The following is a 25,674-nucleotide window of genomic DNA, read 5'->3' as shown; positions in this document are numbered from 1 at the left end:
AATCCTGTCAGTGTACTATGTAGTGCTGGCTTGTGACTCTTCACCATATTTTATGCACAATATCTCAAGGAAGATCCAGAGGCATGCTCCCCAAGAAATATTTAAAATCAGAAACACCATTCTCTCTATTTTCTGGTCTATTTTAAAATAAGGGTATGAAAAATTATTAAATTTGCAATGAACATGTGATTTAGTAAGGTGTAAAACATCTTTTCATGAATGTTATTACTCTTCTTCCTTCAGTAATATGAAGATGACTTTGAAGTAGGTAAAACTTTTTGGTAAATATAATTTTTTTGGAGGAGTGAGTGGTGAAAAGACTGATCACAATAGGCCAGGTGGTTAAGGCACTTGACTCGTAAGCGGAGGGTAGCAGGCTTGAATCTCGATCACACCCAATATGCTCGCTATTTCAGCCATAGGAACTTCATAATGTAGCGCTTAATTGCACTATTTGTTGGTAAAAGAGTCGTCCAATAGTTGACGGTGAATGATGTTGACTAGCTACCTTCCCATTTGCCTTCAACTACCAAATTAGGGACGGCTAACGCAGATTGCCCTCGTGTAGCTTTGCATGAAATTCAAAATAACACTGAACACAATATTCCAAATGTTTGCTCTTAAGTTATATACCTGCCAGGCGAGTTCTTTAAAGAATTTTCATAACAATAATTGTGATTATCTAACAAGTATTATTATCAAACAATATTTTGCAATAAAAAATCGCGTAATCTTTAGCCCTTGGTGAGCTCAGCAGATAGCCCAATGTGCCTTTGCTATAAGAAAACACACACACAAACACGTAATCTTAATATTTTTTTCTATCTCATTTTAAATTTGAATATTTTGAATTAAAATCAAAGCTGTTTCCAAATTGAATTGTGGTTCTGTGGCATTACCACAAATTTTTCACCTTCTAGTTTCTGTACATTGTCAGCTTTAGGCATTTAATCAAAAAACTTCTACAATACATTATTTGTCTGACATCTTTGTTGCTTCTAAGCATTGTAAAATCACGTGCTTATATTAAAAATATCAACAATCAATTAGTTTCTTAGCAACACAGAAATTAGGAAACTTTTATAACCTTAGTTACATAAAACATTTAAATTTTAGTGCAAATAGATATAAAGTTATAGTGGAGATGAAATTACATTTACAAACATTTATTTTTATCACACTCGGTGCTTTAATAACCGCAATGCCCGCACAAACAACAGTTAAACGTGAAGGTATTGAACTCAACGCCTTGAACAGCTTATTGTATTAAGTAGCTGATATCTATCACTGACTATATCTTTCACTTTCGGACGAATAATTTAGGGATGGCTTGCGCAGCCACTCTCATGTAGCTTTGTGCGAAATTCAAAGAAACAAATCTTTAATTTTGATCTAGGAAGATATCTTTATCTGTCGGATCAACGTGTCAATGAGAAAGCAAAATTTGAGAATAAATACAGCACTTCGTATTGTTCTATCTCTTGGGTTTTGGGTATCATATGTACTCTGGAGGGTCAGGTGCTCTTTGACCTCTTCCGCTGTTCTTTATTAAAATGATCATGCAGTGTTGGTTGGTGTTAGTTCCTGCTTTAGAGTCAGAGTGGGCTGAATTTACTCCGACCCTTTTAAGATCAATGTCCATGTACTGGTATACATATACAGATATTATTTTGCCTTGTCAGTAAGAAGTCTAGATTGATGGTGGCCCTTTTTTCAATATATATTATGATTTAATCTTTTTTCTTCATTCATTTTTTTGTGTTTAAAATATGTGTTGATCGGGTAGAAGTGTTTAGGACTACCTTCATCATGTACGAGGTACCTCTCTGGTTCGCTTAATAATTCATTTTTTCATCCAATCTTTATCAAAATACTTTTTTGTACGACGTAACAGTCTATTTGGTATGGTTGGTATGTTTAAATATTTGTGTATGAATTTGAATGTTGCTTCTCTGGGAACTCTATATGCTGTTGTGAGGAGTGTGTTTTGAATTGTTTGCAACTTCATTTTAATTGTTTTGTCACTTACAATGTTGGAGCTGCAGTCATTTACTGGTCTGATGCATGTTTTGTATATTTTTCGTGTATTGTCTGTTGATGCTCCACTATTCATGCAAATAAGACTCCAAGCATAGTTGGTTCTTCGCCAGACTTTAGTTTCATTTACATGGTTAGTTTCGTGTCATAGGCAAGACTTAGAAATCTTGCCAATGTGGTAGGCAGAAGCAGTGTTCCATTCACATATTCTTCAGGCTGAAGTATTTTTTTGTATCTTGTCAACTATGTAAAGACGACAAGTTGTGTTTCTGCTGTATTTATTTTTATTTTGTATTTTCGACAATAATCGTTTATTCTGTTTAGTTGTTGTTGTATGTTTATGGCTGCTGTTGTTGGTGCTGTGGCACTTTTCGATACTGCCACATCATCAGCAAACTATGAAGAGAATCCATGCTTAGGATCCTTCAATGGCAAATTGTTAACATACATGATGAAGAGTATAGAGCTGACCACCCCTCCCTGAGGTACACCAGCTTCTGGAGTAAAGTACTCAGAAAAGGTTCCCTCTACATTTACTCCACATTTTCTATTTTTCAAAAAGGTAGATAACCAGCAAATAATTCCACGCAGTAGTCACATTTCCTTCACACGTAACTGTAGACCATTGTGCCATACAGTATCAAATGCTTTCTCAATGTCAAGAAAGCAGGAGACAGTGCATTGGTTTTGTTAAAGCTGTCGACTATCTCTTCAGTGAGTCTCACTAAGTGGTCAGTTGTTGTCTAAATTTTCTGAATACTTTTGTTCTTCTGGTAACTTTCATGTTATTTCCAAGAATGTGGAGAGCCTATTACTGACTATTCTCTCAAGAATTTTGCCTACACAGCTGATCAAGCTGATTGGTCGGTAGCCATTAGGTTTATCTGCTGGCTTTCATACCTTATGGAACATTAGAATATTAACATGCATCCAAGAAATTGGTATGTGTTCTAAGGATAGTGATAAGTTAAAAAGTGTTCTTTGGTGATCAAACAATTTTGGAGTGCCCTTTTTTGGGAAGATGGCTTGTATCTCATCTTCACCCGAAGATTTGTTTCTGTGTTTTTTATTGCTTCAAGAAGTTCATGTATGAATATTTCTTTCATTAGGATCGTGTCTTCATAGTTTATGATGTGTCTTGTATTTTCCTCAGATACACTTGTTAAGAAAAATTGGTTCAAATTGTTCTTTGTTGTTTAGAATATAATTTGTGACTTTGTTGTAAAATAAGCATTTATATCCAGATCTGTATGCATTTTAAATGTATTCTGTGGTTGGTTCACTTAATTGAGTTTGTTTTAAATTTCGCACAAAGCAACACGTAGACCTGCTGCGCCAACCGTCTTTAATTTAGCAGTGTAAGACCAGAGGAATGGCAGCTAGTCATCACCATCCACCACCAACTCTTGGGGTACGCTTTTACCAACGAATGTGGGATTGACCGTCGCATCATAACAAACCTGCGACTGAAAGGTCGGCGTGTTTGGTGTGATGAGGAATCAAACTCGTGATCCTCAGATTACGAGTCGAGTGCCTTAAACACCTGGCTATGCTGGGCTATTTACAAAAAAAAGAATACTGAACAAAATTTGTGTAGATATTATAATGTACATCAATTAATTTATAAGGAAGTGACTGAAAACAGAAAGGAAAAGAAAACCTCTAGAAAATTGTTAAACCTTCTCAAGTGTGAAAACATTTAAAACTTTGCTAAACTAGTTTAAACACCTGGCCATGCCGGTATCTGTTTACTCTCTCTTCTGTAAAAGATGATAAACTCAAGATTTCGTAAATAATTTTAATATTTTTGGAATATCTTCTTTCAAACATTTCCAGTCACTTTATGTTTTTCTCTTATTGTGAAAATGTGTTGTTCTTACAGCAAAGCAACAACAGGAAATCCTCTCTGTCTACCAATGGGAAATCAAATGCTCGATTTTAGGATTGTAAATCCTAACTTATCATTAATTATGAATGTATTTTGAGTTTTTTGAGTAAAAAGCTTTTACTTTGATATTCAAATATTTGCAAGAGACTTAAATTTACTGAAAGATACAAAAAATGGACTGCTAATAATTGGAAAGAGCTGTTATAGATGGATGAGTCCAAGTTTGAAGTATTTCGGTCAAAGTGTTGGTAGTATGTCTGGCTGAAGGTAGTAGAAAGATACTTATCTCAATGCATGGCACCTGCCATAAATCATGGCAGAAGCAGTGTGATGATCTGGAGACATTTCTCCGCTGAGGTAATAGAAAATATCTACAAAATAAATGGAATAATAGACCAGCACAAATACAATGCAGTACTGATCGAGTATGGTATACCCGGTGGTTTGCATATTATTGGTAAAGGACTCTACTGCCAAGATTATAATAACCTCAGATACTCATACAACCAATGTAGAAAAATTTACTTAGCTATGAAAGCTGTTGCTAAAATCATTCAAATGATGTAATTGCCTCCCAAAGAGTTGCAGTCTCAACCTAATTGAGCAGATCTGGGATTTGATAGATTGAAAACTTGACAAATCAAAAGTTACTTCCAAAAAAGCTTCATATGAGTGTATCAGAGACACTTGGAGTAAAATCTCAAAGGACACTCTTATTAATTATCTTGCAGCAATACCTAAAAAACCATCCATAGTAATTAAAACAAGAGAGAGACAACAAAATGCTAACTGTTTCCTTAATCAATCACTCTAACTACATTTCAGTTGTACTGAGTTTAGTATGGGATTCACCTTCTATTGTTCTTTTGAGACAACCTGAAATCTATTTTTGACTTTGTCCTAACACATTTCCACACTTCTGTATTACAAGTTTAACATATGTTACAGGGAAGAGCATTATAAAGACAGGCTGATAAATAAAGAGTATATAACATTAAACTACAACTTTTTTACCAACACAATTTGTATAAACAATGACAAAGTAAGTGTACTGTAAATTTGACTTGCATTGTGAAAGAATCTATAGGGATTCATACTTAACCATTCCTCTGTAAGAAAATGTTTTCAAGCTTGAAATTTCTACTGACAAAAATGTTACATATGCTTTATCATAAAAAGCATCAAAAAATAACATTACAAAAAATTAACTCTCAACTCATTAACAGTCTTACAAGAGTCTTACTGTAATTTATTGAATAATTCCCAATTTTATTAGCAATACAAGATATTACAGAATGTTCTTTACTTTGGAGTTAAACTTGAAGAACAAAAAAAAATATTTTCTTCTTGTTTCTCAAACAATTAGTGAAATTCTCCATTAATTATTGTAAACAATTTAAACTTTTCCATCACCATTTTTAAAATATTTGTTTTATATTACAAGTTACCAGTACTGATAATGGTATCACTTACATTTAAAAGTACATGTTTTTTTAGTTGATTTGTTCATTTTTCTCTCACTCAACAAATATTATAAAAGGTGGAATGATATCTTTAAATTTCTATAAATATCCATAAATGGTCTTTCTTTATGAAAATTTACTTAACATCCAACTTTCATCATTATTTTCATAATGCATGACATTGTAGGTGTGTCATTTTCCTGAACTTTCAAAACTGTATCATATGACATGAAGTATTAATTAGAAAGGTTCTAGTGTAACTTCCTCCTCAAGACATTATGTAGTAAATTACATTCACAGCAACACAAATTGGTAAGCTTGATATGAAAGATGTGCAACTCACAGTAATTCACTTATTTTATATATATCAGATATTTGAGAATAAAATACATGATAGAAATATTTGCTTCTGAAAAAAATGCATAGAAAAGGAGCAAGTAGATAGTGATTTCTACTACCATAAACAAACAGTAACATGTATATATATATATATATGTGTATGTGTGTGTGTGTGTGTGTGTAAATTATTAATATTCTTTTTCCATAGAATAGTTTTGTTTTTTTTATAATATTAGGTCATCCCATAAGTAATGTCGTTTTTTGGGATAGGATAAGTTTAAATGCATATTTCTTGGCTAAATGAAGTTATTCTCAAAGTCACACAAGTTATATGGGATGAAATGATAACATTCAGAGTAAACCAATTTGTTTCTTCACTAATTTTGTTGTATTTATTTTAGAAGCCCCAATTATCATGGAGGTATCAGAAGAGCACATAAAGAATATAATGTTTTACAACTTCAGAAAATGAAAGAGTGCTACTGAAGAAGCATTCAAAATGTATACAACAATGACATTCTGAATGTAGGGAAGTGTCAAAGATGGTTCCATAAGTTTAAAACTGGTGACTACAGTTTGACGGATGCAGCTCGCACTGAGTGCCCTGCTGAGTTTGACAATGACCTGCTTCTAGCAATACATGAGAAAGATTGTGCTGTAACTGTTGTCCATCCTTCCATTGTCCATCAACATTTGCAACTTGGTAGAGTTTTAAAGTTTGGAAAATGGGTACCACATGAGTTGTCAGCTTATAATCTGAGAGAATGAGTAGACATCTGCACATCTCTTCACTCTCATGAACTTCAAGCTTCATTTTTGAGCCACCTAGTTAGTGACTGGAGATAAGAAATGGATACTCTATCAAAATGTCCTGCACTGCCAACAGTGGGTTAATGCAGTAGAACCAGCAACACCACAGTCAAAAGTGAACCTGTACTTCAGATGGTGTAACACTGTTTGAGTTGTTACAAACAAATCACACAATAACTGCTGAGAGATGCTGGCAGTAACTGGATTAATTGAAAGCTGCACTAAAAAATAAATAAAAAGAGACCTGCTTTGGTAAATCAGAAAGGAGTTGTTTTCCACCATAACAATGCACATCCTAACATTGCTAGGGTCACTTTTAAAAAAATTGAACAGCTCAGCTGGAAGAAACTTCCCTATCCTCCTTATTCTCCTGATCTTGCTCCTTCAGATTATAATTTTTTCAAAAAACTTGACACATCATCTGAATGGAAAACAGTTTACTTCTATGATTTGTTAAAAAGTAACTCTTGTACCTTTTATATCTCAAAACAACTTGATTTTTATAAGTGTGATATTGAAAATATTTTGATACATTTCCAGACTGTTATTGAGAAGAGATTAAGAATATGTAATTGATGAAAGTTGTTATTTGAGTTATTTTTCTTCTTTTAAATCTTAGTGTTAAAAATGATATTACTTATGGGATGACCTCACAGTTTTCATATATATAGTGTAATCTACACAGGAAACCTAAACAGTAAAAAAAGGAAATAACTGCATCACTGACAGTGTTTCTGTTTAAAGCTTTATGTGATTTTGTAGTCAACAAATTCAAGATGCAAAAATTGCTTAAAAATGGTATTTATAAAACAGAGAGTAATCTATCAATTATTTTAGGATTAACTTGTTAAGTTCATTTATTCCACAACCTTCAACAGAAAAACATGTCTTTGAAATAGCATCTCAATATTACTTGCCAGAAAACAAACTACCAGAGCAGTTCCTAAAATTAAAGATATAAGTATCTATCAATTAATATACATACAAACATGTACACACTTGTTTAGGCACACTTTCCCAGTTTGAATGATTTAATATTTCTTAACTCTTTTCTGTCTTCAATCTTATAAAACCTTATTTCTTGATCTTCTAACCACACTACAACATTGAAAACTCATTCTCATCTGTGAAATATGTATTTGAAAATACATTTGAAAACACACTAGTTAATTCCATCCAGAACACAAACAAAATCAATTTAACTTGAGAAATACCAACTGAAATATTATTCAAAACATTGCCAAAAGCAATTTACTACTGTCTTACTAATATTAAAATATATAACTTTACAACTGCATGAAAGTGTAATTCAGAGAATAAAACAAATTATCAGTCACTTTCAACTATAAAAACCTGAGTTTGAATACAATATCAAAATTCTTATGATATATTTAAACTGCTATAAGTTGCACTAACATTACAGTTAAAAAAAACACTTTATCACTGATATAAATTTCTAAATGTTAAAATGAGACACATCTTAATACAACAAATAGAAATGCAGTTAGCCACATTGCACAGATGTTTAACTTGCATTTCTTTCCATATAAAACAAATATTCTAACAAAATGTATTATATAACATTAAATTATCTCTCATTATAATACTGTTCTGAAACTTTATGTGCACTTCATTTTAAAAGATATAAACAAAAGGCAGGTGTAAATATACTTCAGTCAACATTTTGAAGTAACACATATTAAAAGCTCATCAAAGTTTTAAAAAGATCTAACATTAATAAGTCATACAATAACATGGTAAGTCTATTTATTGTTTTGAGTATGGTAAAGTTCAGCCCTAACTAAATTAAACCAAAAAATATACATAAATTACAGTGTTAATTTATTTCTTTATTGCAGAAAGGATGTATGCAAAATAAATGATTAACAAATGTCAGGCCTAAGACAAGTGGACTTAGATTTTTGGTGTATGTGATAAGAGTTCTTTTGTATTACTCTAGTATTTAAAGAAGTACTGTTACAATAAATATATTAATTTTATTGCAAATGTTTTGTGGGTCTCTTTAAGCTAAAATTATTAAACACCAATTAACCAGTCATATTTCCAAAGTAACATTCTCTTATATTTTTGTTCTCAGAAGAATAACAAACCTGATTATTTTTTCTGATTATAAACATGTTTCAATATGTTTCTTGTTGAAAATTGTGAAGCTGTTTGATATATTTCTGCTCATAAAGGACAATGTAACTCAATATGGGTTTTAGATAAATTTCTAAATTTACTATGTAATGGTACTGTTGCTTCATTATGGGTCTGTATTACATATGTATCTTAAACATTTCTTGGGAAAGTAGTTTTTCTAACCTAATCTGGTACAGATTTAATAAAATTCCATTGCTCTAACTCAAGTAGAATATAGTAATAACACTGAGGTACAATACAAAGTGTACAGCATGCCAACACTAAAATAACTTTGAATGAAATACCTGTATTATTTGAACTTTCTGGGTGAATTATTTTAACATATTTAATTCGTTTTATTATCATAATGTACCATTAAAAAATCTATAACAATACTCATTTTAAAACTGGTTGATATTTAAAATGAATTTAACAGTTTGATAGAAATATGGAGAATAACTTGTTACAGAGTATTTTAAATTAGTTCAGCTTGTGAAATGGATTCTAAAATAATTTAATCAGCCTAAGTGGACTTTTAACATGAAGAGAACTGTCACATTTAAAATACAACTGTAGTCATCATAGTCTAAAGAATTCTTGAAGGTACATTTAACTTGTTTTAAATATCTAATTTTAAAATAAGTGGACTGCTTGCTGCATGTTATTTTCAAATTTATCACTAACAAATCACAGACATCTACTATAGAAGAATCCTAAAATTTTGACGTATGTAGTTTCGAGTATGAGTTGAATGTAAAATGTGCACAAGTTTGCAGAGGAGTTAAAGTGTTGATAGAAGCCACATATTTATTTCCTCTTTGGTTACTGTGTTTCAAAACTGGAAAGTCTCACCTAAATACTAAAATTCATTAAGTTCATACTTATTGTAACTAGTGACACACACAACATGACTAGATAGTGGTGAGGTCCACGATAAACTAATGAAAAATAAATAAGAGGTAGAGAAAAGTTCAGTTGAGGAAATTAGTATAGAAGTAAATATAAGGGTAGACTTATTTCTTACTATCATAATAACAGAAGTAAAAGATATAAAATAGATAACTTCAGAGCATTAGTAGGAATGAAAGATTTTGATATAATGGGAATAACTGAAATACGGTTAAACAAAGATGATGTGTGACAAACATTTCCTTCAAATATAGTGTTTATGTCTTTTAATAATTAGAGTACAAAAGGGAGAAGTGGATTTACATGTACAATGTAAGTTACATCCTGTTTTAGTTAAAGATATCAAAGATAACAACAATGAGATTATATCCAGTGAAGTTTCTATTAGTGTATATGAAGGAAATGACATTTAATGGGAATTTGTTACAAACAACCAAAGAATATTCACATAACTCAAACAGTCACAATGAGATTAAGTTTTCAGCTGTTTGTGAAGCCACAATTATGAGTGATTTTAATTTCAAGCATACAAAACGGGAAATGCTACAGTCAACCTGTGAGAGAGAAAGGTTTTGTCAACTGTTCATAATGGCTTTTTTTACCAATTGGTCAAGGAATCTACTAGAAAATGCTCTGTCAGATTTGTTGTAACTTTGAAAATACAGGTAGAAAACTGGGGAACACATGGGTACAAGTGATCACTGCTGTATTAGGTTTGATGTTTTTTCCTGCATATTGAAATGACAAATAACAATATTTTGATTTCAAATTTTAAAGGGAAACAACAAGAATTATCTGTTAACTGGGCAGCTGTGTTATGCTGAGACACTGAGCAAATGTGGAAAATCTTCAAAGAAAAACTGTCAATGTTCAAGGTAAATATTTTCCTTATAGAAAGAATAGGAAAGCAGCAAGTAAAAGTAATGTTGGCTCACAAAGAGTTATAGAAATAAAATTAATGAGAAGCATAATAAATTGGAAATTAGGGGTGATGAAAATTGTCCCAATACTTAAAGACCTATTAGTCTTACATCAGTTGTGGAACACATTTTGGAGAATCTGATTAAAAAAAAAACTCCAAAAATTTATTTAACCAAGCTAAGAATTTTATTAGATAACTAACATGATTTCACTGATGGAAAACCTTGCCTCAGAAATCTGTTGACATTTTTCAAAAGGTTACTACTTGTGTAAATGAGAGTAAGAGAAGATCTGGAAGAAAGGATTGTCACAAATGCAGTTCAACCAAACCAGATTAATGTCACAAATGAGGTACCTCAGGGTTCAAGTCTTAGAACCTTTGCTCTTTTTGATTTGCATCCATGACACAGATGAAAGAATGGTCAATAAATTACTTAAATGTCCAGATTACATTAAGACATAGAGTGTTACTACCTGTGAATAGGATGCCACTGATTTACAGAAGGATTTATATCATTCAGTGAATTGGGCAAATAAATGGCAGATGGGATTTAATTATAATAAATGCAAAATAGTGCTGGTGAGTTATCATGATTTGAATAACAATTTGGATGGGAATAATATAAACAGTGTCATGAAAAATAAGAATCTTGATGTAATAGCTGATCAGTCTCATAAGCTATCCAAGCATTGTGTTATTGCTGGTGGTAGGACAAATAAATATTATGTTATATCTAAAGAGATTTTCAATACGAGTCTAAAGCAGTTATAATTTTATTGTATGGTTCATATGTTGTGTCATATTTGGAGTATTGTGTTCAGTCTTGGTATCCTTACCTTAGGAAGGGCTTTGAATTGTTTGAAGGGTTCAAAGTTGGGTTACTAGAATGATGCTTAGGATGGAGGAGTTGTCATATGAGGAGTGGCTGAAATCTCTTGTACTGCTTTCTCTTGGAAAAAAAAAGAATTAGAGGAGGGGTGTGATATGATTGAGGTGTTAAATATTGTAAAGGGAATTGATGATATTGATGCATCATAATTGTGCATAATTAACAGTGAGAATAGTAGGGCTAGAGGACTCTAGTATAAACACTGGCAGGTTGGTTGGTTGATTTAATGTTTTATGGCACAAAGCAGCTAGGTTATCTGTACCAAACATCCAGAAAAAAGGTAAAAGTAAATTTAGTAAAATTCATAAAAGGAAATCAAGGTAAAACAAAACAAAGTTTAAAAACAACAACATAAATAGCATAAGACCAATGTTTACATCTAGTCTACAACGTCAACAATACAGTAATTCAAAGTTGTAAAGGACTTTCTGTAGCATGACTGTAATAATCATAACTCACCAGAAAGACTAACAGGTAAGTTCAAAAAACACCATCAGTAAACTGAAGTTGGCCTTTCCAGTCCTGGTTTCAAGTTACTTAATGGACACTGGCAGAGTAGAAGTCACCTTCAGCTATGATAACTTTATTTTTCTTACAAGATAGTTAGCCTTTGAAATGAGTTTTCTTTGGATGTTATGGAGCAGAAAATTTAAACAAGTTTAACAGAAAGCTTGATAAGTATATGAATAAGTGTTGGCTTTAAGACTTCTAAAAATTAATTCATTAACATTTATAGTTTGAATTAGAGGATGTAAGAGCCAGGATGGACCAAGAGATCCCATACTGTTCCAAAACGTTATATATTATGTCCAGTGCTTCAGACTGCAGTCTAATTCCAGAAGATTTAATATGTTTCTAATGCAACAATAAAACTTTTGTCGATAATGTAGCTTCGAACTCAGCTTTGTTGTTAGTATTACATGGTTCACTATGGTACTGAAAGAGTAAGACCATACAACGTAGGAGAATATAGTATTGGGTAAACTGAATTCTGAAAAAAAGTTCTATTCTAACATCTAACTTCGTTTTTGTTTCGTTGGTCCCCTCATGATTCTATTTCGGATCAACTGTCCATTTGATTACAAACGTACCTTTATGCTAATATTTATGCTTTAATGGTTGAGGTTATGTTTATTTCTGCATGCATCATACTTGGGCCAACAAAGTATAGCAAAAATATAAATTCTCTTTCTGAGAGTATGAATAACCTGGTTCTGAATTACATTGTTGAGTTGGCTAGGTCACTCGGCATATTACATTTTGTCTTTTGCAAAAAAGAACATCCTAAACAACCAAGAATGTTTGGCAACCAGAAAATAAAACATTTAAACTCACCATTTACACTAAAGTTATCTAAACTGTGATAACCGAAAGCTGTAAATTTCCTATTGAAAATCCTTATTTTTCGGTATCAAACAATGAACTATGGTCTACAAAAGACCTCTGCGCTACATAGTGGTTAGATTTTGTATAACGTTATATTTACATATTTTTTCAATTATAAATAAGCATTAATTATAGATTATGAAAAATAAAATAACTCTTCTTTGTTTGGTTGGTTGGTTGGTAAGTACAAAACAACACAACAGGCTATCTGCGTTCTGCCTACCACAAGTATCAAAATCCGATTTTGAAAGTTATAAGCCCCCAGACTTTCCGCTTAGCCACTGGGAAAATAACATTTGAACATCGATTGTGTATTGATATCGAGCAATGTACAGTAAATACACTCTTTTGGTAAGAAATGAGTCTTAATGAAGGTTTCTGAAATAAATTAGAGCCATGTTTGTGATTTCAGAAAAATACTAACAAGCAAATAAATAAATTGAAATTTGATATCTTTTGACAAAAACTGTTTTAAATAACCACGAAACAGATTAAAAGGGAAGTTAGTTTTCAAAAGCTGTAATTTTATTTATGTACAGTTTCATAAATTATTATGGAAAAGTGAGCGAAACACTAATAATCAGAAACTTAGGGACTGGTAGCCCAACTACTTCCAGAACTCCTGTATTCTATACACACGACACACCCGTGCTTTACTTATGAAAACCACTTCACACGAAATTTAACAGTTGCAGCACAAATTACAAGGTTCAGCCACGCGAGTGGCCATGCCTAACCTTATTACGCTTACATCAAGCATTTTGAAGCTTAAATCTGTCATCCTTCTCATGAAAAAAAAAATTAATAAAATATCTAATAAAATTCTTTGTTTTTCACAAATATTTCAATTTGTATGACTGAAAATATACCAATCACAAGAAGTAAAACATTGAACTACACGTGTTTATATTTGCTATGATTTCATCTACATTGACAATTTTATCCACTCATTAATTTTCAATTGATTAAGATAAGATATTCTTGCATTATTCTTTTGAAAACATTAGGTACAAACTGGATTAGAAACACCATATGAAACAGCGCTCTTAAAGATGTAAAACTGTATTCTCACTCTCTTGCCAGTGGCGTGAGTCTCTTTGTTACTATGGTTTCTTCCATGAAAAAATTGCCACTTGTAATTCTCAACGCAAGGGTTTTGGATTCTCTTTTGTTCGTTATGTATTTTATTTTACCCTACTTCTTTAGACCTGTAGATGGATTGGTTAACTGATGAGTCCAAGCTTGTTGTGTCTGAAGCTAAAGTGTTGCTGAGTTAAACAATATGTAATGTTTGAAATTTTCAAATGTTGGTGGTTAAATTCTATAGTTTTTTCGATTAATCGGCATTAATCACAATTATAGTTTCCTAGGCCTGTAGCACATGGACTGTAGATGCCCAACAACAATATTAATCTTCTCTCTTGGTGCGCTGCTTTTATATAAAGCATGCGAAACTAGATTATACACCGAAGGTCGCTTGGCAAACGTATTGTCAATCAGTAGCATTACATACACACCTAGTACTTTGTTGATTCTTACGATCGAGAATCTTCTATTAATTTCGAGAACAGGCAGGACTTGTGAATTACACAGCCCACAGTAAACGTCATAAGAAAAAATAAAATTACACTGAAAGAAGCGAAGGTACTACACTAAATGTACAATAGTAAATCTGTTACAAAATAAAAACCGATAACTCAAGTGAGACTGAATTACCTTTTGACGAGGAACGCCCGGCATGACCAAGCGTGTTAAGGCGTGCGACTCGTAATCTGAGGGTCGCGGGTTCGCATCCCCGTCGCGCCAAACATGTTCACCGTTTCAGCCGTAGAGGCGTTATAATGTGACGGTCAATGTGATGGTAAAAGAGTAGTCCAAGAGTTGGTGGTAGGTGGTGATGACTAGCTGCCTTCCCTCTAGTCTTACACTGCTAAATTAGGGACGGCTAGCACAGATAGCCCTCGAATAGCTTTGTGCGAAATTCAAAACGAAAACAAAAATTGAGGAGGAACGGGTAAATAAAGAGAAACCTCAGAGTCAGAGCATGTTAGTGTTGTGTTAGTTGATGAAGTAATAATGATAAGGGACATCTCAGTTAAAAACACTAGAAGTGAAGATAAGGACCCCAGTAACAAATAATATGTCAAATACTTTCCCAATGATATATGAGTAGAACCTTATATCATGCAGATGCTCAAGTAGTTGCATACAAACCCAAGAATGATGTGAATGAAAGTAGGTAATATTGCCTCTAATAACATAACAAACACTGGATAATATGATACTCTATTTATGAAGTTGTAATTACGTTAAGTAGGTCTGTTTCTTTATTTTGAATATTGCACAAAGCCATACGAAAACGATCTACGCCAGCTGTCCCTGATTTAGCAGAGTAAGACAAGAGGAAAAGCAACTCCTGGGGTACTCTTTCAAACGAATAATGGGATTGACCATAATAACGCCCTAAGAATGAAAGGGCGAACATGTTTAGTTAAATTTGGATTCGCACCCGTGACTCTCAGATTACGAGTCGAGTGCCCTTACCACCTGGTAATGCCGGGGCACGTAACGTAGGATAAGTCATATATGTATATAATTACATAAGATTATATGTTTATCAAATAAATTGTACAATATATTTTAAGAATAAATACTTAATAATTGTTTAGCTTTATTTGTAACATGAGAGTCACAATCAATTAATTTAAAGTAAACATTATGACAAATTTAATTACGAAACTCGATAGGGGTCGTACGCATTGTTTGTAACTCATTGATGCAGAGATTATCGAGTGTCGCGTGTAGAGTACAGAAGACAGACGATTAGGTGTAATAAAGATAAATAGTTTGGTTTGATGTTTCATAGCACAAAGCAACTAGACTATCTGCGCTAAAGATAAATAAATAGTGTGATTGGAATAGTAGAAGTAGAAAAACAGACAAAAATTAGCAGACGAGATGTTACGAAACGGAAGTAGGCCAAAGAAAAGTAAAAAAGGGAAGTTAATCGTCGTGGAAGGCCTTACGATTAATATAGGCCTAATAATTGATATATTATTGTGAGTATTGTAAAAAATAACGAAAATAATTTATTTCGCCAAAGAGAGAACTGAGCATATATTTATATTAAATCTTTTAAAATCAAAATTACAGTTTAACTTCAGTTTGACGTATTTTAAAAAACAAAAGGCCAGCTAAGCCTAAAGTTACCACTAACCAACGTAAGCCTTATCGAAAGAATCTGTTTCTGTTATGGCGAAATAGAAAATAAGAAATGTATTTCATTACAAAAAAATATGATGAAATTCAAAAATACGAAGCGAAATTTAACGTTTACAAAACTTGCAGATTAAAATAATTGACACCAACCTTCCTAAAAATTAAAGTATACCTCCAGACCAAAAATCTCCCCAGTGGCTCAGCAGTATGTGTGCGGAATTGCAACACTAAAAACTGGGTGTCGATACCCGTGATGGGCAGAGCACAGATAGCCCATTGTGTAGCTTTGTGCTTAATACAAAACAACAACCAGACCAAAGAATCAAATATATCACAGAAGAACTTCAAATTAAAAGTTTAAAACAAAGTATAAAGGAAATTTTCTGCAAAAAATGAACTGAATCCCCGCAACAAACTTGCAAGTTTAACTTCCTCTGAATATTACTATTATCACCATTCATACGTAAAATCACATACTATAAAGGCTTAACAATCAACTAAAGCAGCCCTGGATTAACCATTAAGCAAAATACGCACGTGATTAGGGCACCAATGGAAGGGAGAACCACAGAGATTTCCCCTTAGTTATAATGCCCTTACCTCTTTCACTTCCACACTTAACTTTGGTTGATTTTTTTTTTTTTTTGTAATTGCTCTTACCTACCGTGCTTGACTTTACTCTGCATTGTTAAAAAAGTTTTCTTTGGCTCGGTTAGTGACTAAAGTTTCGAGAATCTACTAAACTATATATCTGAAGTAAGAAGTAATTGATTTGCGAAAGATTACTGTAAAGAGTGGTTCAAAATGTTGATACAACTTCAGGTAAAAGATGATCATATGTTATGATGTCTAACCTTGCAGATGAAATATTTTTCTCAATCATTCCTTCTGCTGTGGCTATATATAAGAAATTTTCGGCAGTGGAACTGTTTTGTTTTATCATTTACTGCTTTATTCAGTCACATCTACAGAAACAAAAGAGAATAATACCACAGAAATATAAGTCAAACGAAATGGTAACATGTGTACAGAGACGTGGCTAGTTTAATGTTTTTTTCGGCTTTGTTTTCGTGCCTTATATTTGGGTTATTGTCTTGTTTGTTTTAGTTTTATTTGCGTTAGTATTGGTTTATTTGTGTGTTTTGTAATATTTTTATAAGTGTGTTTTTCACTGAAGTTTTCTGAGCCGTTACGTTTTTTGGCTTCAAATAGCTTGCTGTTAAAAAACCTTTGTTTGTGAGTACATTGTTTGCAATTTATCATACCAAGAAAAATTTTAGAAAGGAATGCTACTGTAGCAATGCCACCGTTCATATATTACATGTAACCTATAAGAGCATTTGGGCATGTATGCATACCCTTCTAATTATGTAATAATATAAGCAGATCTGAAGCTGAGATTTACTAAGGAGATACGTACAAGGGTGCCTTCTGGTGATATTTTTTTATGAGACGAACGAACAATCCGAGACAGAAACACAAATACAACGAAGAGAAACTTTCAGGTGTAATTCAACTATTTTGTGACTATAAATTCAGTTCACTATGTGTTGTATTACATTTCTGAAAAGCTGGGAAAACAATTGAATGATCGGAGCAGTCTGAAGGCGATAATTCGACCTTTTAGGTCAAATTACGTAAGACTTCGACATGTTCGATAACAAGGTTCTTAACATTGCTATGTTTATACCATACGACTAGTAGTAGTACAGTACTGTGGCGCCGTGGTCATACGAAGATAATGTAAACTGAAAAATCAAGAAAATCAATTTAGGATTGAAAAAGTGCATAAACTAAATAACTTCATGTGAGCAAGGTTAGTACTAAGTACTAGGCTTAACGTTAGTGGCCTCAGTTGCAATGTACAGGGTGGCCCATAAGTCCCTACCCATCCATATATCTTATGTATCCAGTGTATCTCGCTGCATAATATGCGACGCCATGTTCTGTGAGATATTTTCAAGTATAAATGGGTTACATCGGCCATATTTCTGTGAAAAAAAGAAACGAATATATAATACATGCGTAACTGAATATAACATAATAACATATGGATGGGTAGGGACTTACGGGCCACCCTGTATTAGCATTAGGCCTGACGTTAATGTCATCTGAGAACTGAGTGACAATAACGTTAAGCCTAAATACTGTAACAAGTTTAGTGTAAGTACACTGGAAACGCTACTGTAGCCTGGAATAATGAAGTGGACTATTCCCAGTGTAAGGCTGTCGTTTTGAATTTGCCTTCGCATCCAGGCATGTAAGTAAAGTTTCAGACATATGCCTATTTCGTTGATGTATGGTTTGTTGGCTCATCTAAAGTCCCAGGTCAAATCTGAGGTCAAAAGAAAAGTTGAGGTTACAACTCATTCTTCAGATATTAGGATTAAGGTACTCTAGCCCAGGCCTAACCCAGTATTTAATAATTCAATGTGCAATACAGTTTACAACTGATTATATGTTATATATGTGTATTATTACAGAATGATTACTGTGTATATAGGCTACTACAGAATGTGTTGTGGATCACAAATTGTTTTGGAATACTTTTGGCTCACAATGGATTTACATATTACCATTGTCATTGCTTCTTGCAATCAGCTACCATAACAACAACCTTAATGAAACTTTTGCAATGACTGAAAATTAATTTTTCTAAAATGGATTGAGGCCAGTCATGAATGGTTTTCAATGGTTATCAGAATACAGTAAGTCAATAAAAGTATTTATGAATTCATGTTTATGTGCTGATGGATCTGGACCCGAGGATAACTTTCTGACAGTCTTTGTCTAAATGTAGACCTAGAGTTTAGTATGTTTGACTGTCTTACGAATGTTTTTTTTCATAAATGTCAGTGTTTTTCTTATCATTATAACTATATATGATCCGTATTATTTTGTGTTTTTTTCTCTGTATATTTCAGACTGCAAGATGAAACAAGTTCATTTAAGTGGTGCACAAAAGAAAAAACTGGCAGAAAAGAACCAACAAAAGGCTTTGGATTTAGTGGCCAAGTCTAGATAGCAGACTAATTTGTTCACTGAACTTACACAACAAGATCTTCCAAATCAAAACCCATCTCTGCCATGAGAAGTCACTTGTACTGTATCTGACTCTGACATGATTAAAGTTGAACCAAGCTCCACATCTACAAGTACCACTTTGTCCACTTGAAGGTCAGAACATTATGATGACGTTGAGGTGTCACAGGCTTGCTCAACTGCAACAACTTTCACAACTGATCTTACTTTGCTTGTAAATTCTCCAGATAAATCTAGTGTTAATGTTGATGCAAGTTTCTCCACAAGACAGTTTGAAGTTGAAATAATTTCTGAAAATGAAAATTGCTGAACTATGGTAAAATGCTTCAGTCTAAAAAAGATGAAGAAACTAAAGCAAAAGATCCAGGGTTGTGGCTCGATTTCTCTGCTGCTGATGTGGCTTATTCGATTGCTTGTGGACCCACTGACTGTTAACACCACAATGGGTCATTTGTTAAATCTTGCTGGACTTTCAATAGTAGCAAACTAATGAAATACTGTTTGCAAAAACTTTTCTTTGGGGTAAAAGCCAATGGTGAGTAATACAAGAGAGAATGGTTGTTGTATTCACTGTCGACTCTTTGTCCCTAAATTTGCCTCGTGTTTTGTTGAAAGAGAAGGGTTCAGTGACTGGCGAAATACTATTGTAATTGATCATCATTAAAGAAGCACTACTCACCGAAACTCTATGTTAACATACTTAACTTACAGACAAGGTTTAGGCTTGCAACAAGAGTTGGAAAAAGAAATTAAAAGAAGAGTGCGATTACTGGGAACATGTCTTGGAGCATGCAATAGTTGTTATTTGTACGTTAGCTGAACGTAGCCTGGCTTTTCACAGAACAGATGAAATTTGGTTCACTGCAGAATGGGAATTTTTTAGGGCTACATTAGCTCATAAGTCAGTTTGATCCAGTTTAGCAGGGCATATTTATAAATATGGAAATTTTGGAAAAGGAAATCCTTCATACTTGTCCAAAACCGCCAATGAAGAACTCATTGAACCAATGGTTCAGAAGGTCTACACATTTGTTGTTGATGAAGTAAATTCTTCTTGTTATTTTAGCTTGTCAGTTGACTCGACGCCAGATCTATCACATATAGATCAGATAAGAGTTGAACTCGATACTTAAAAAATGAGCAGCCTATTGAATGCTTTTTAACCTTTTTGGAACCAAAAAGTCAAATGACTGATGAAATGGCAAACCAGGTATTGCAGTACTTACGTGAACTTTGCAAACTTAATTTTACAAAATATAGGGGTCAGTCTTATCACAATGCTGCTAACATGTCTGGGCGTTGTAAGGATATGCAGCAAAAGATTTTAGAAGAAAATAAGTTTGCCATATATGTGCCTTGTGCAGCCCATTCATTAAATCTGGTAGACCGAAGTTCTTTCTACTGCTGTCAAGTGGCAATTAACTTTTCTCTACAATGTATTTGCTCTATACATATTTTTCAGCCTCAACCAGCCAGTGGAAAATTTTTAAAGCTTGTACAATCAGGCAGAACGTGCTTCCATATTGCTCTCATGTTACTCTCGCTTCGTTGATATTCTCGATAGCACTTCTGATGATGTAATTTTTCCAGAATTTAGTCGAAGATAGTGCAGCTTCTGTAATTGTAGTCTTTATTGCTTGAGAGAAAGTTCGCTTCAAATAATAAGCTTCAAACGTTACAATGACACCGTGATTCATTAATTGCAGTAGAGATGTTGTATTGGGTGGAAAAGATGAATTTTGACATTTCCATTAAAGTCACAAAGTCCTGTTGGATGACTTTAAAGTCCAAGTTGTTTTCTTTTGCAGTAATGTTCAACTGCAGGACAAAAATAGCTTTTTTAACCAGTCTTCAAACAAAGGTTTTGGGACCCATGCTTTTTTTATTTGATCGCCAAACAACTGGAAGAGTCTTCTTTGCACAACTGATAAGTGTTCGGGGTGTTTCCGCACGATACACAAGCACAGGTTTTAATTTAAAATCGCCAGATCCATTTCCGCAAAACAAGTGTCAAACGATCTTTTACCCCTTCTAACGTGGCCGAGTTTTTTTCATTTTCTGATAGAAAAGTTCTTGAAGGCACTTTTTTTCCCAAAATAAACCCCTTTTATCAACATTAATATTTGGTTATCTTCGTAACGAACTTTTTATTAATTTGAACTTTCGCCTGCAATACGAACATTATGAAAACCAGAGTGTTTTTTAAAACGAAAGAACCAATCACGGCTTGCCAAAAATATTTCTTTAGTTCCCCATTCACCAACGGTTTCTTTAAAGGCGGCCCGGCATGGCCAAGCGTGTTAAGGCGTGCGACTCGTAATCTGAGGGTCGCGGGTTCGCATCCCGGTCGCGCCAAACATGCTCGCCCTCCCAGCCGTGGGGTCGTTATAATGTGACGGCCAATCCCACTATTCGTTGGTAAAAGAGTAGCCCAAGAGTTGGCGGTGGGTGGTGATGACTAGTTGTTTTCCCTCTAGTCTTACACTGATAAATTAGGGACGGCTAGCACAGATAGCCCTCGAGTAGCTTTGTGCGAAATTCCAAAACAAACCAATCTTTAAAGGCGTTTAAAAAACTCGAAGCTTTCGTTTGAATTTCCATTTGACTTAAAGGAATTCGCTTCTGATTACAATCATCTATCCATATTGATAGCAGACATTCCATATTCACCATTAGAGAGCTCCTTTTCTTGACGATTGTTTTCGAGGCAAAACAGTTGGTAGCCATTCAATACTGTTTTTACTGGTTCTTTTATTTAACAGTCTTACAGATGATTCATTTATTCCTTCGTCTCGTGCGAGTTAGGTTTCTTTGGCTCAGTATCATCACACATTTTTTCTCACGCATAATAAAATGATCTCTGTAAAAGGTATACACCCGTCCTTAACATGAAAAAACTGAACTGCCGCTGACAGCAACTGATGCTCAGATTTATACTGTGCAGTATATAATGTGCATGCGCATTGTATAGGCTTGTAGAAAGATCTAGAATAAGCGAATGACACAAATTCGTAGACATCTTTTCAGAAATATATGTATTAAAATGTCAGCCATAATAAAAAAGGGCCCAAAGGCTTATTCGTATATAAATAAAGCCCCATTACAGTGAACCCCATACTGTTAAGCTTCACTGCGGACCTCCTTTAATATCCAAGAACACACTTCAAAGACGAAGAGAAATACGTAACAAGATATTTATGAAACTGAAGATTTATAAAACATAAATCTACGTTTCAAAACCGAAGTGTCACAGTAACAAAATTACATTTAACAAAGGATTTCATTCATGTACCATCGTGTGATTGATTTATACGTTAGTTTTGCATGCTATTCTTCTCAGTTTTCAGTTGTTTAACTGAGAAATGAACAACTTAAAATCTAGAAGCAAATGTATCTTAACGTCAAATTAATAGATAGGTTTGTTTTTTAATCTCGCGTAAAACAAGACGAGCCGTCCCTAATTTAGCAATGTAAAACTAAAGTGAAGGCAGCTATTCATCACCACCTATCGCCAACTCTTGGGTTACTCTTTCACCAACGAATAGTGGGATTGACCGTCACATTATAACGGGGATTTGAACTCGCGACTTTCGGATTATGAATCGAGTGCCTTAACCACCTGGCCATGCTGGGCCTGAGGGGAAAGTAGCATTTGCAATTTCTATAATATTTATTATAAATCTTGCCTCCCGCTAGTACAGCGGTATGGGGTTCGATTCCCCTCGGTGGGCTGAGCAGATAGCCCGATGTGGCTTTGCTATAAGAAAAACACACACATAATAAATCTTAGGCTTATTTGATTCAGGGAATTATCTTTATTGCAACAGCACAACAAAACTGTGACAGTATTTTACCTGGCAACCATGAACAGCGTAATGAACATATTACTGTTTTCAGGACGGAAGATCTATTGAAATCTTGGCCTGGTATGGCCAAGTGTGATAAGGTGTTCGACTCGTAATCCGAGGGTCGCGGGTTCGAATCCCGGTCGCAATAAACATACTCGCCTCCCAGCCGTGGGGGCGTTATAATGTGATGGTCAATCGCACTATTCGTTGGTAAAAGAGTAGCCCAAGAGTTGGCGGTGGGTGGTGATGACTAGCTGCCTTCCCTCTAGTCTTACACTGCTAAATTAGGGACGACTAGCACAAATAGAGGTTTTGCGTGAACCTATTAGTGTCACGTGACCACAACGAGGTTTGTAAACATATCGCCATATTGGGTGGCAAGTATCCCGCATGACTGAACGAGTTAACAACTGCTGTATTCAGTACTATTCACATGTAAATGGCTGCTGCTGGCTTTTCATCACTTGTAGCACACCTGACAGGTGCTGATAAGGCCAGGTATGAGGAAAACGTGAAGGAACTGGGTGTAGGAGACCCGTATATGCTCCCGCCACGTGTATTTACGCCAGTAATATCCAGCCAAGACAACGTTGTTCAGAGTCAGACTGTTTCCGGAGTAGATCTGCCATATATTACATATGGTGACATTTATATATATTTGATAAACAGGACTTCCACCTATACAAATGAAAGTCTAAAAGGTTACAAAAGCCTTGATGCGTACAAGTACTTTGTGGTAGGATTTGTACAGAATGTGCAGATAACCAGGGCAACGTCGGATAAAGTCATCATTACAGCAAAAGTTTGTACATCATGTTGTATTACATACATGTATCATGTACTCTGTATGATAGATTTAACTACATTTTAGACGAAGACTAGATACTTAAGTAAAGTAGAGCCCCCATTTTAATAAATGGTTCAATATTATTGTACTACATGTGTACTGACTGTTGTCAAAGCTCTAGCCTAGGAGCACTTCTATACATGTTTGTATAATGATATTAAGATACCTTATTGTCTAGGCTGTTTCAAAACTTAATTTTTGATTTATGATTAATTTTTGGTAAGGAATCAATATATAGATAATAAATAGTACAAGTAGACATAGACCGTTAAAGCTGGTCAATAGCCATGTTAGGTTTCTGTAAAAATAATTTAATATTTAGCTGTTCTGTTATTTTTTTATATTATTTTATTATTTGAGTGACACATGTATCCCAACCTGATACCCAGTTGTCTTTAAAAGCTTATATATACACAACTTAATATTTTCTTTGTTATTTTACAGGTGTGCCACTCTCAGCGGCTAAATGAACCACCACTAAAGCTATGGGTTGCTAGTTGCAGGAATGGAGAGATAATATCTTCCCACTGCACCTGCAAGGCTGGACTAGGTGAAGTCTGCTCCCACGTTGCCATTCAGATTCAAGTCTAACTAAGTCTATGAATGATATTTCCGTCTGCATACATGTCTCAGTTGTATATTGTGATGTACACAAGTCAAAATTATCACATGTAGCTTCAAGTTCATCAGCAGAATCAGTACAGCTGCTATCAGTGGCAGCAGTGCCAGCAGATTCTATGAAAGCAAGTTCAAGCAGCCCAGCAGTAGCTTCATGTCTCTTTTGTTGTTCTTTTCTCCTTTTGGTCACTTCTTTCCTGTTTTCATATTTACACAATTCAGCAGCTTTCCTTCTCTTCAGGGAGAACGTGTAAAATGAAATATGGAAGGTACATAGTCAGGTGATAGGGGATCATCACTCGTCGTCCCTGAAACAGAGTACAATAATTTTGTTAAGATATAGACCTACAAGCATGATCAGATAATATTTATATATATAACACATACACTGTACACTTTTAACTAATATATATATATATATATAACTGAATATGCTGAACATTGTTTAACAACTGAATGTACAGCGAACAAATTAATTATTTGCACACTATTTAATTTTGTGCCAGTTGTAGTTTTCTGATGAATCACTTAAATTGGTCCTTTAAGAGATATTAACATTTTGTCTTAATGTACAAATGGCTATATAACCTATTCATCATGAATAATATTGTTCCTTCAGTAAATTTACTATTCAGTAATTTAAAAGTAAAAGAAAAGTGTGCAAAAACATTTCTTTGACTGGTGCTGCAGTGTGCTCTGCTGTACATATATCATGCGTGTAAGTTTCAATTTATTCAGCCTGGCTATAGATGAATTATAGATACCTGACACAAAATGTTTACTACAAAGTCTGGTGTGCTCTGTGGGTGTCCAGTTTTTCCTATTGACAGCTGCAATCCATCGTCTTCTTCGGTCGGGATCTATAGGAAATCTGTAGAATGACACATTTTCCGCCTGTCCACGTCGATTTGAACAGTTAAATGCACAACACGAGTGTACCATCACACACTTTTGACAATGAATCACGCTTGTGTTGGAATATAAACACGGTCAGCAGTAACTAGGTCAAGAGTGACGTCACACGCAAACCTCGATAGCCTTCGAATAGCTTTGTGCGACATTCGAAAAACAAACTATTGAAATCATATTAGTTTTGAAGAACAAAATATTTGATACAGCTAATTGTAGTCATTAATCCCTATATAACACCGTGGAATGCAGTATTTGTCACACAAGTTATATATGTGAATATTCTTTAACTGATTTTTCAATTTAAATATTGTTACAGTGTTTATACATTTATAACTACTCAATTATAATTTACATGTATCATGAGACATCTGTTAGCAGTCTTATTATGGTTGATATCATAAAT

The 25,674-nt window shown here is 34.0% G+C and overlaps 1 protein-coding gene and 1 long non-coding RNA gene across 3 annotated transcripts; one reads left to right on the top strand and one right to left on the bottom strand.

The window, feature by feature from the left end:
• Positions 1–5,159: 5,159 nt before the first annotated feature.
• On the bottom strand, positions 5,160–13,541 carry LOC143242550 (uncharacterized). Its single transcript, XR_013022907.1, has 2 exons — positions 11,859–13,541; positions 5,160–7,661 (listed from the first exon to the last, which is right to left on the bottom strand). It is a non-coding gene; the product is annotated as an uncharacterized LOC143242550 (long non-coding RNA).
• Positions 13,542–15,777: 2,236 nt separating this feature from the next.
• Positions 15,778–24,332, top strand: LOC143242742 (uncharacterized). 2 transcript variants are annotated; one of them, XR_013023193.1, is made up of 3 exons: positions 15,778–15,844; positions 18,929–19,581; positions 24,186–24,317. XR_013023193.1 is itself a non-coding variant. In XM_076486218.1 (2 exons), the coding sequence occupies exons 1-2, from the start codon at positions 23,334–23,336 to the stop codon at positions 24,330–24,332; spliced, it is 510 nt and encodes a 169-aa protein (XP_076342333.1). The 2 variants fall into 2 exon arrangements, 1 of the variants encoding a protein (XP_076342333.1); XM_076486218.1 differs by lacking the exons at positions 15,778–15,844; positions 18,929–19,581 and adding an exon at positions 23,334–23,696 and having other exon boundaries at positions 24,186–24,332.
• Positions 24,333–25,674: the final 1,342 nt, after the last annotated feature.

The sequence above is a fragment of the Tachypleus tridentatus genome, unplaced genomic scaffold (genome assembly GCF_004210375.1).
Source record: "Tachypleus tridentatus isolate NWPU-2018 unplaced genomic scaffold, ASM421037v1 Hic_cluster_2, whole genome shotgun sequence".
In the NCBI taxonomy this organism is placed as follows: Eukaryota; Metazoa; Arthropoda; class Merostomata; order Xiphosura; family Limulidae; genus Tachypleus; species Tachypleus tridentatus.
This window is presented reverse-complemented; position numbering and strand designations above follow the sequence as displayed.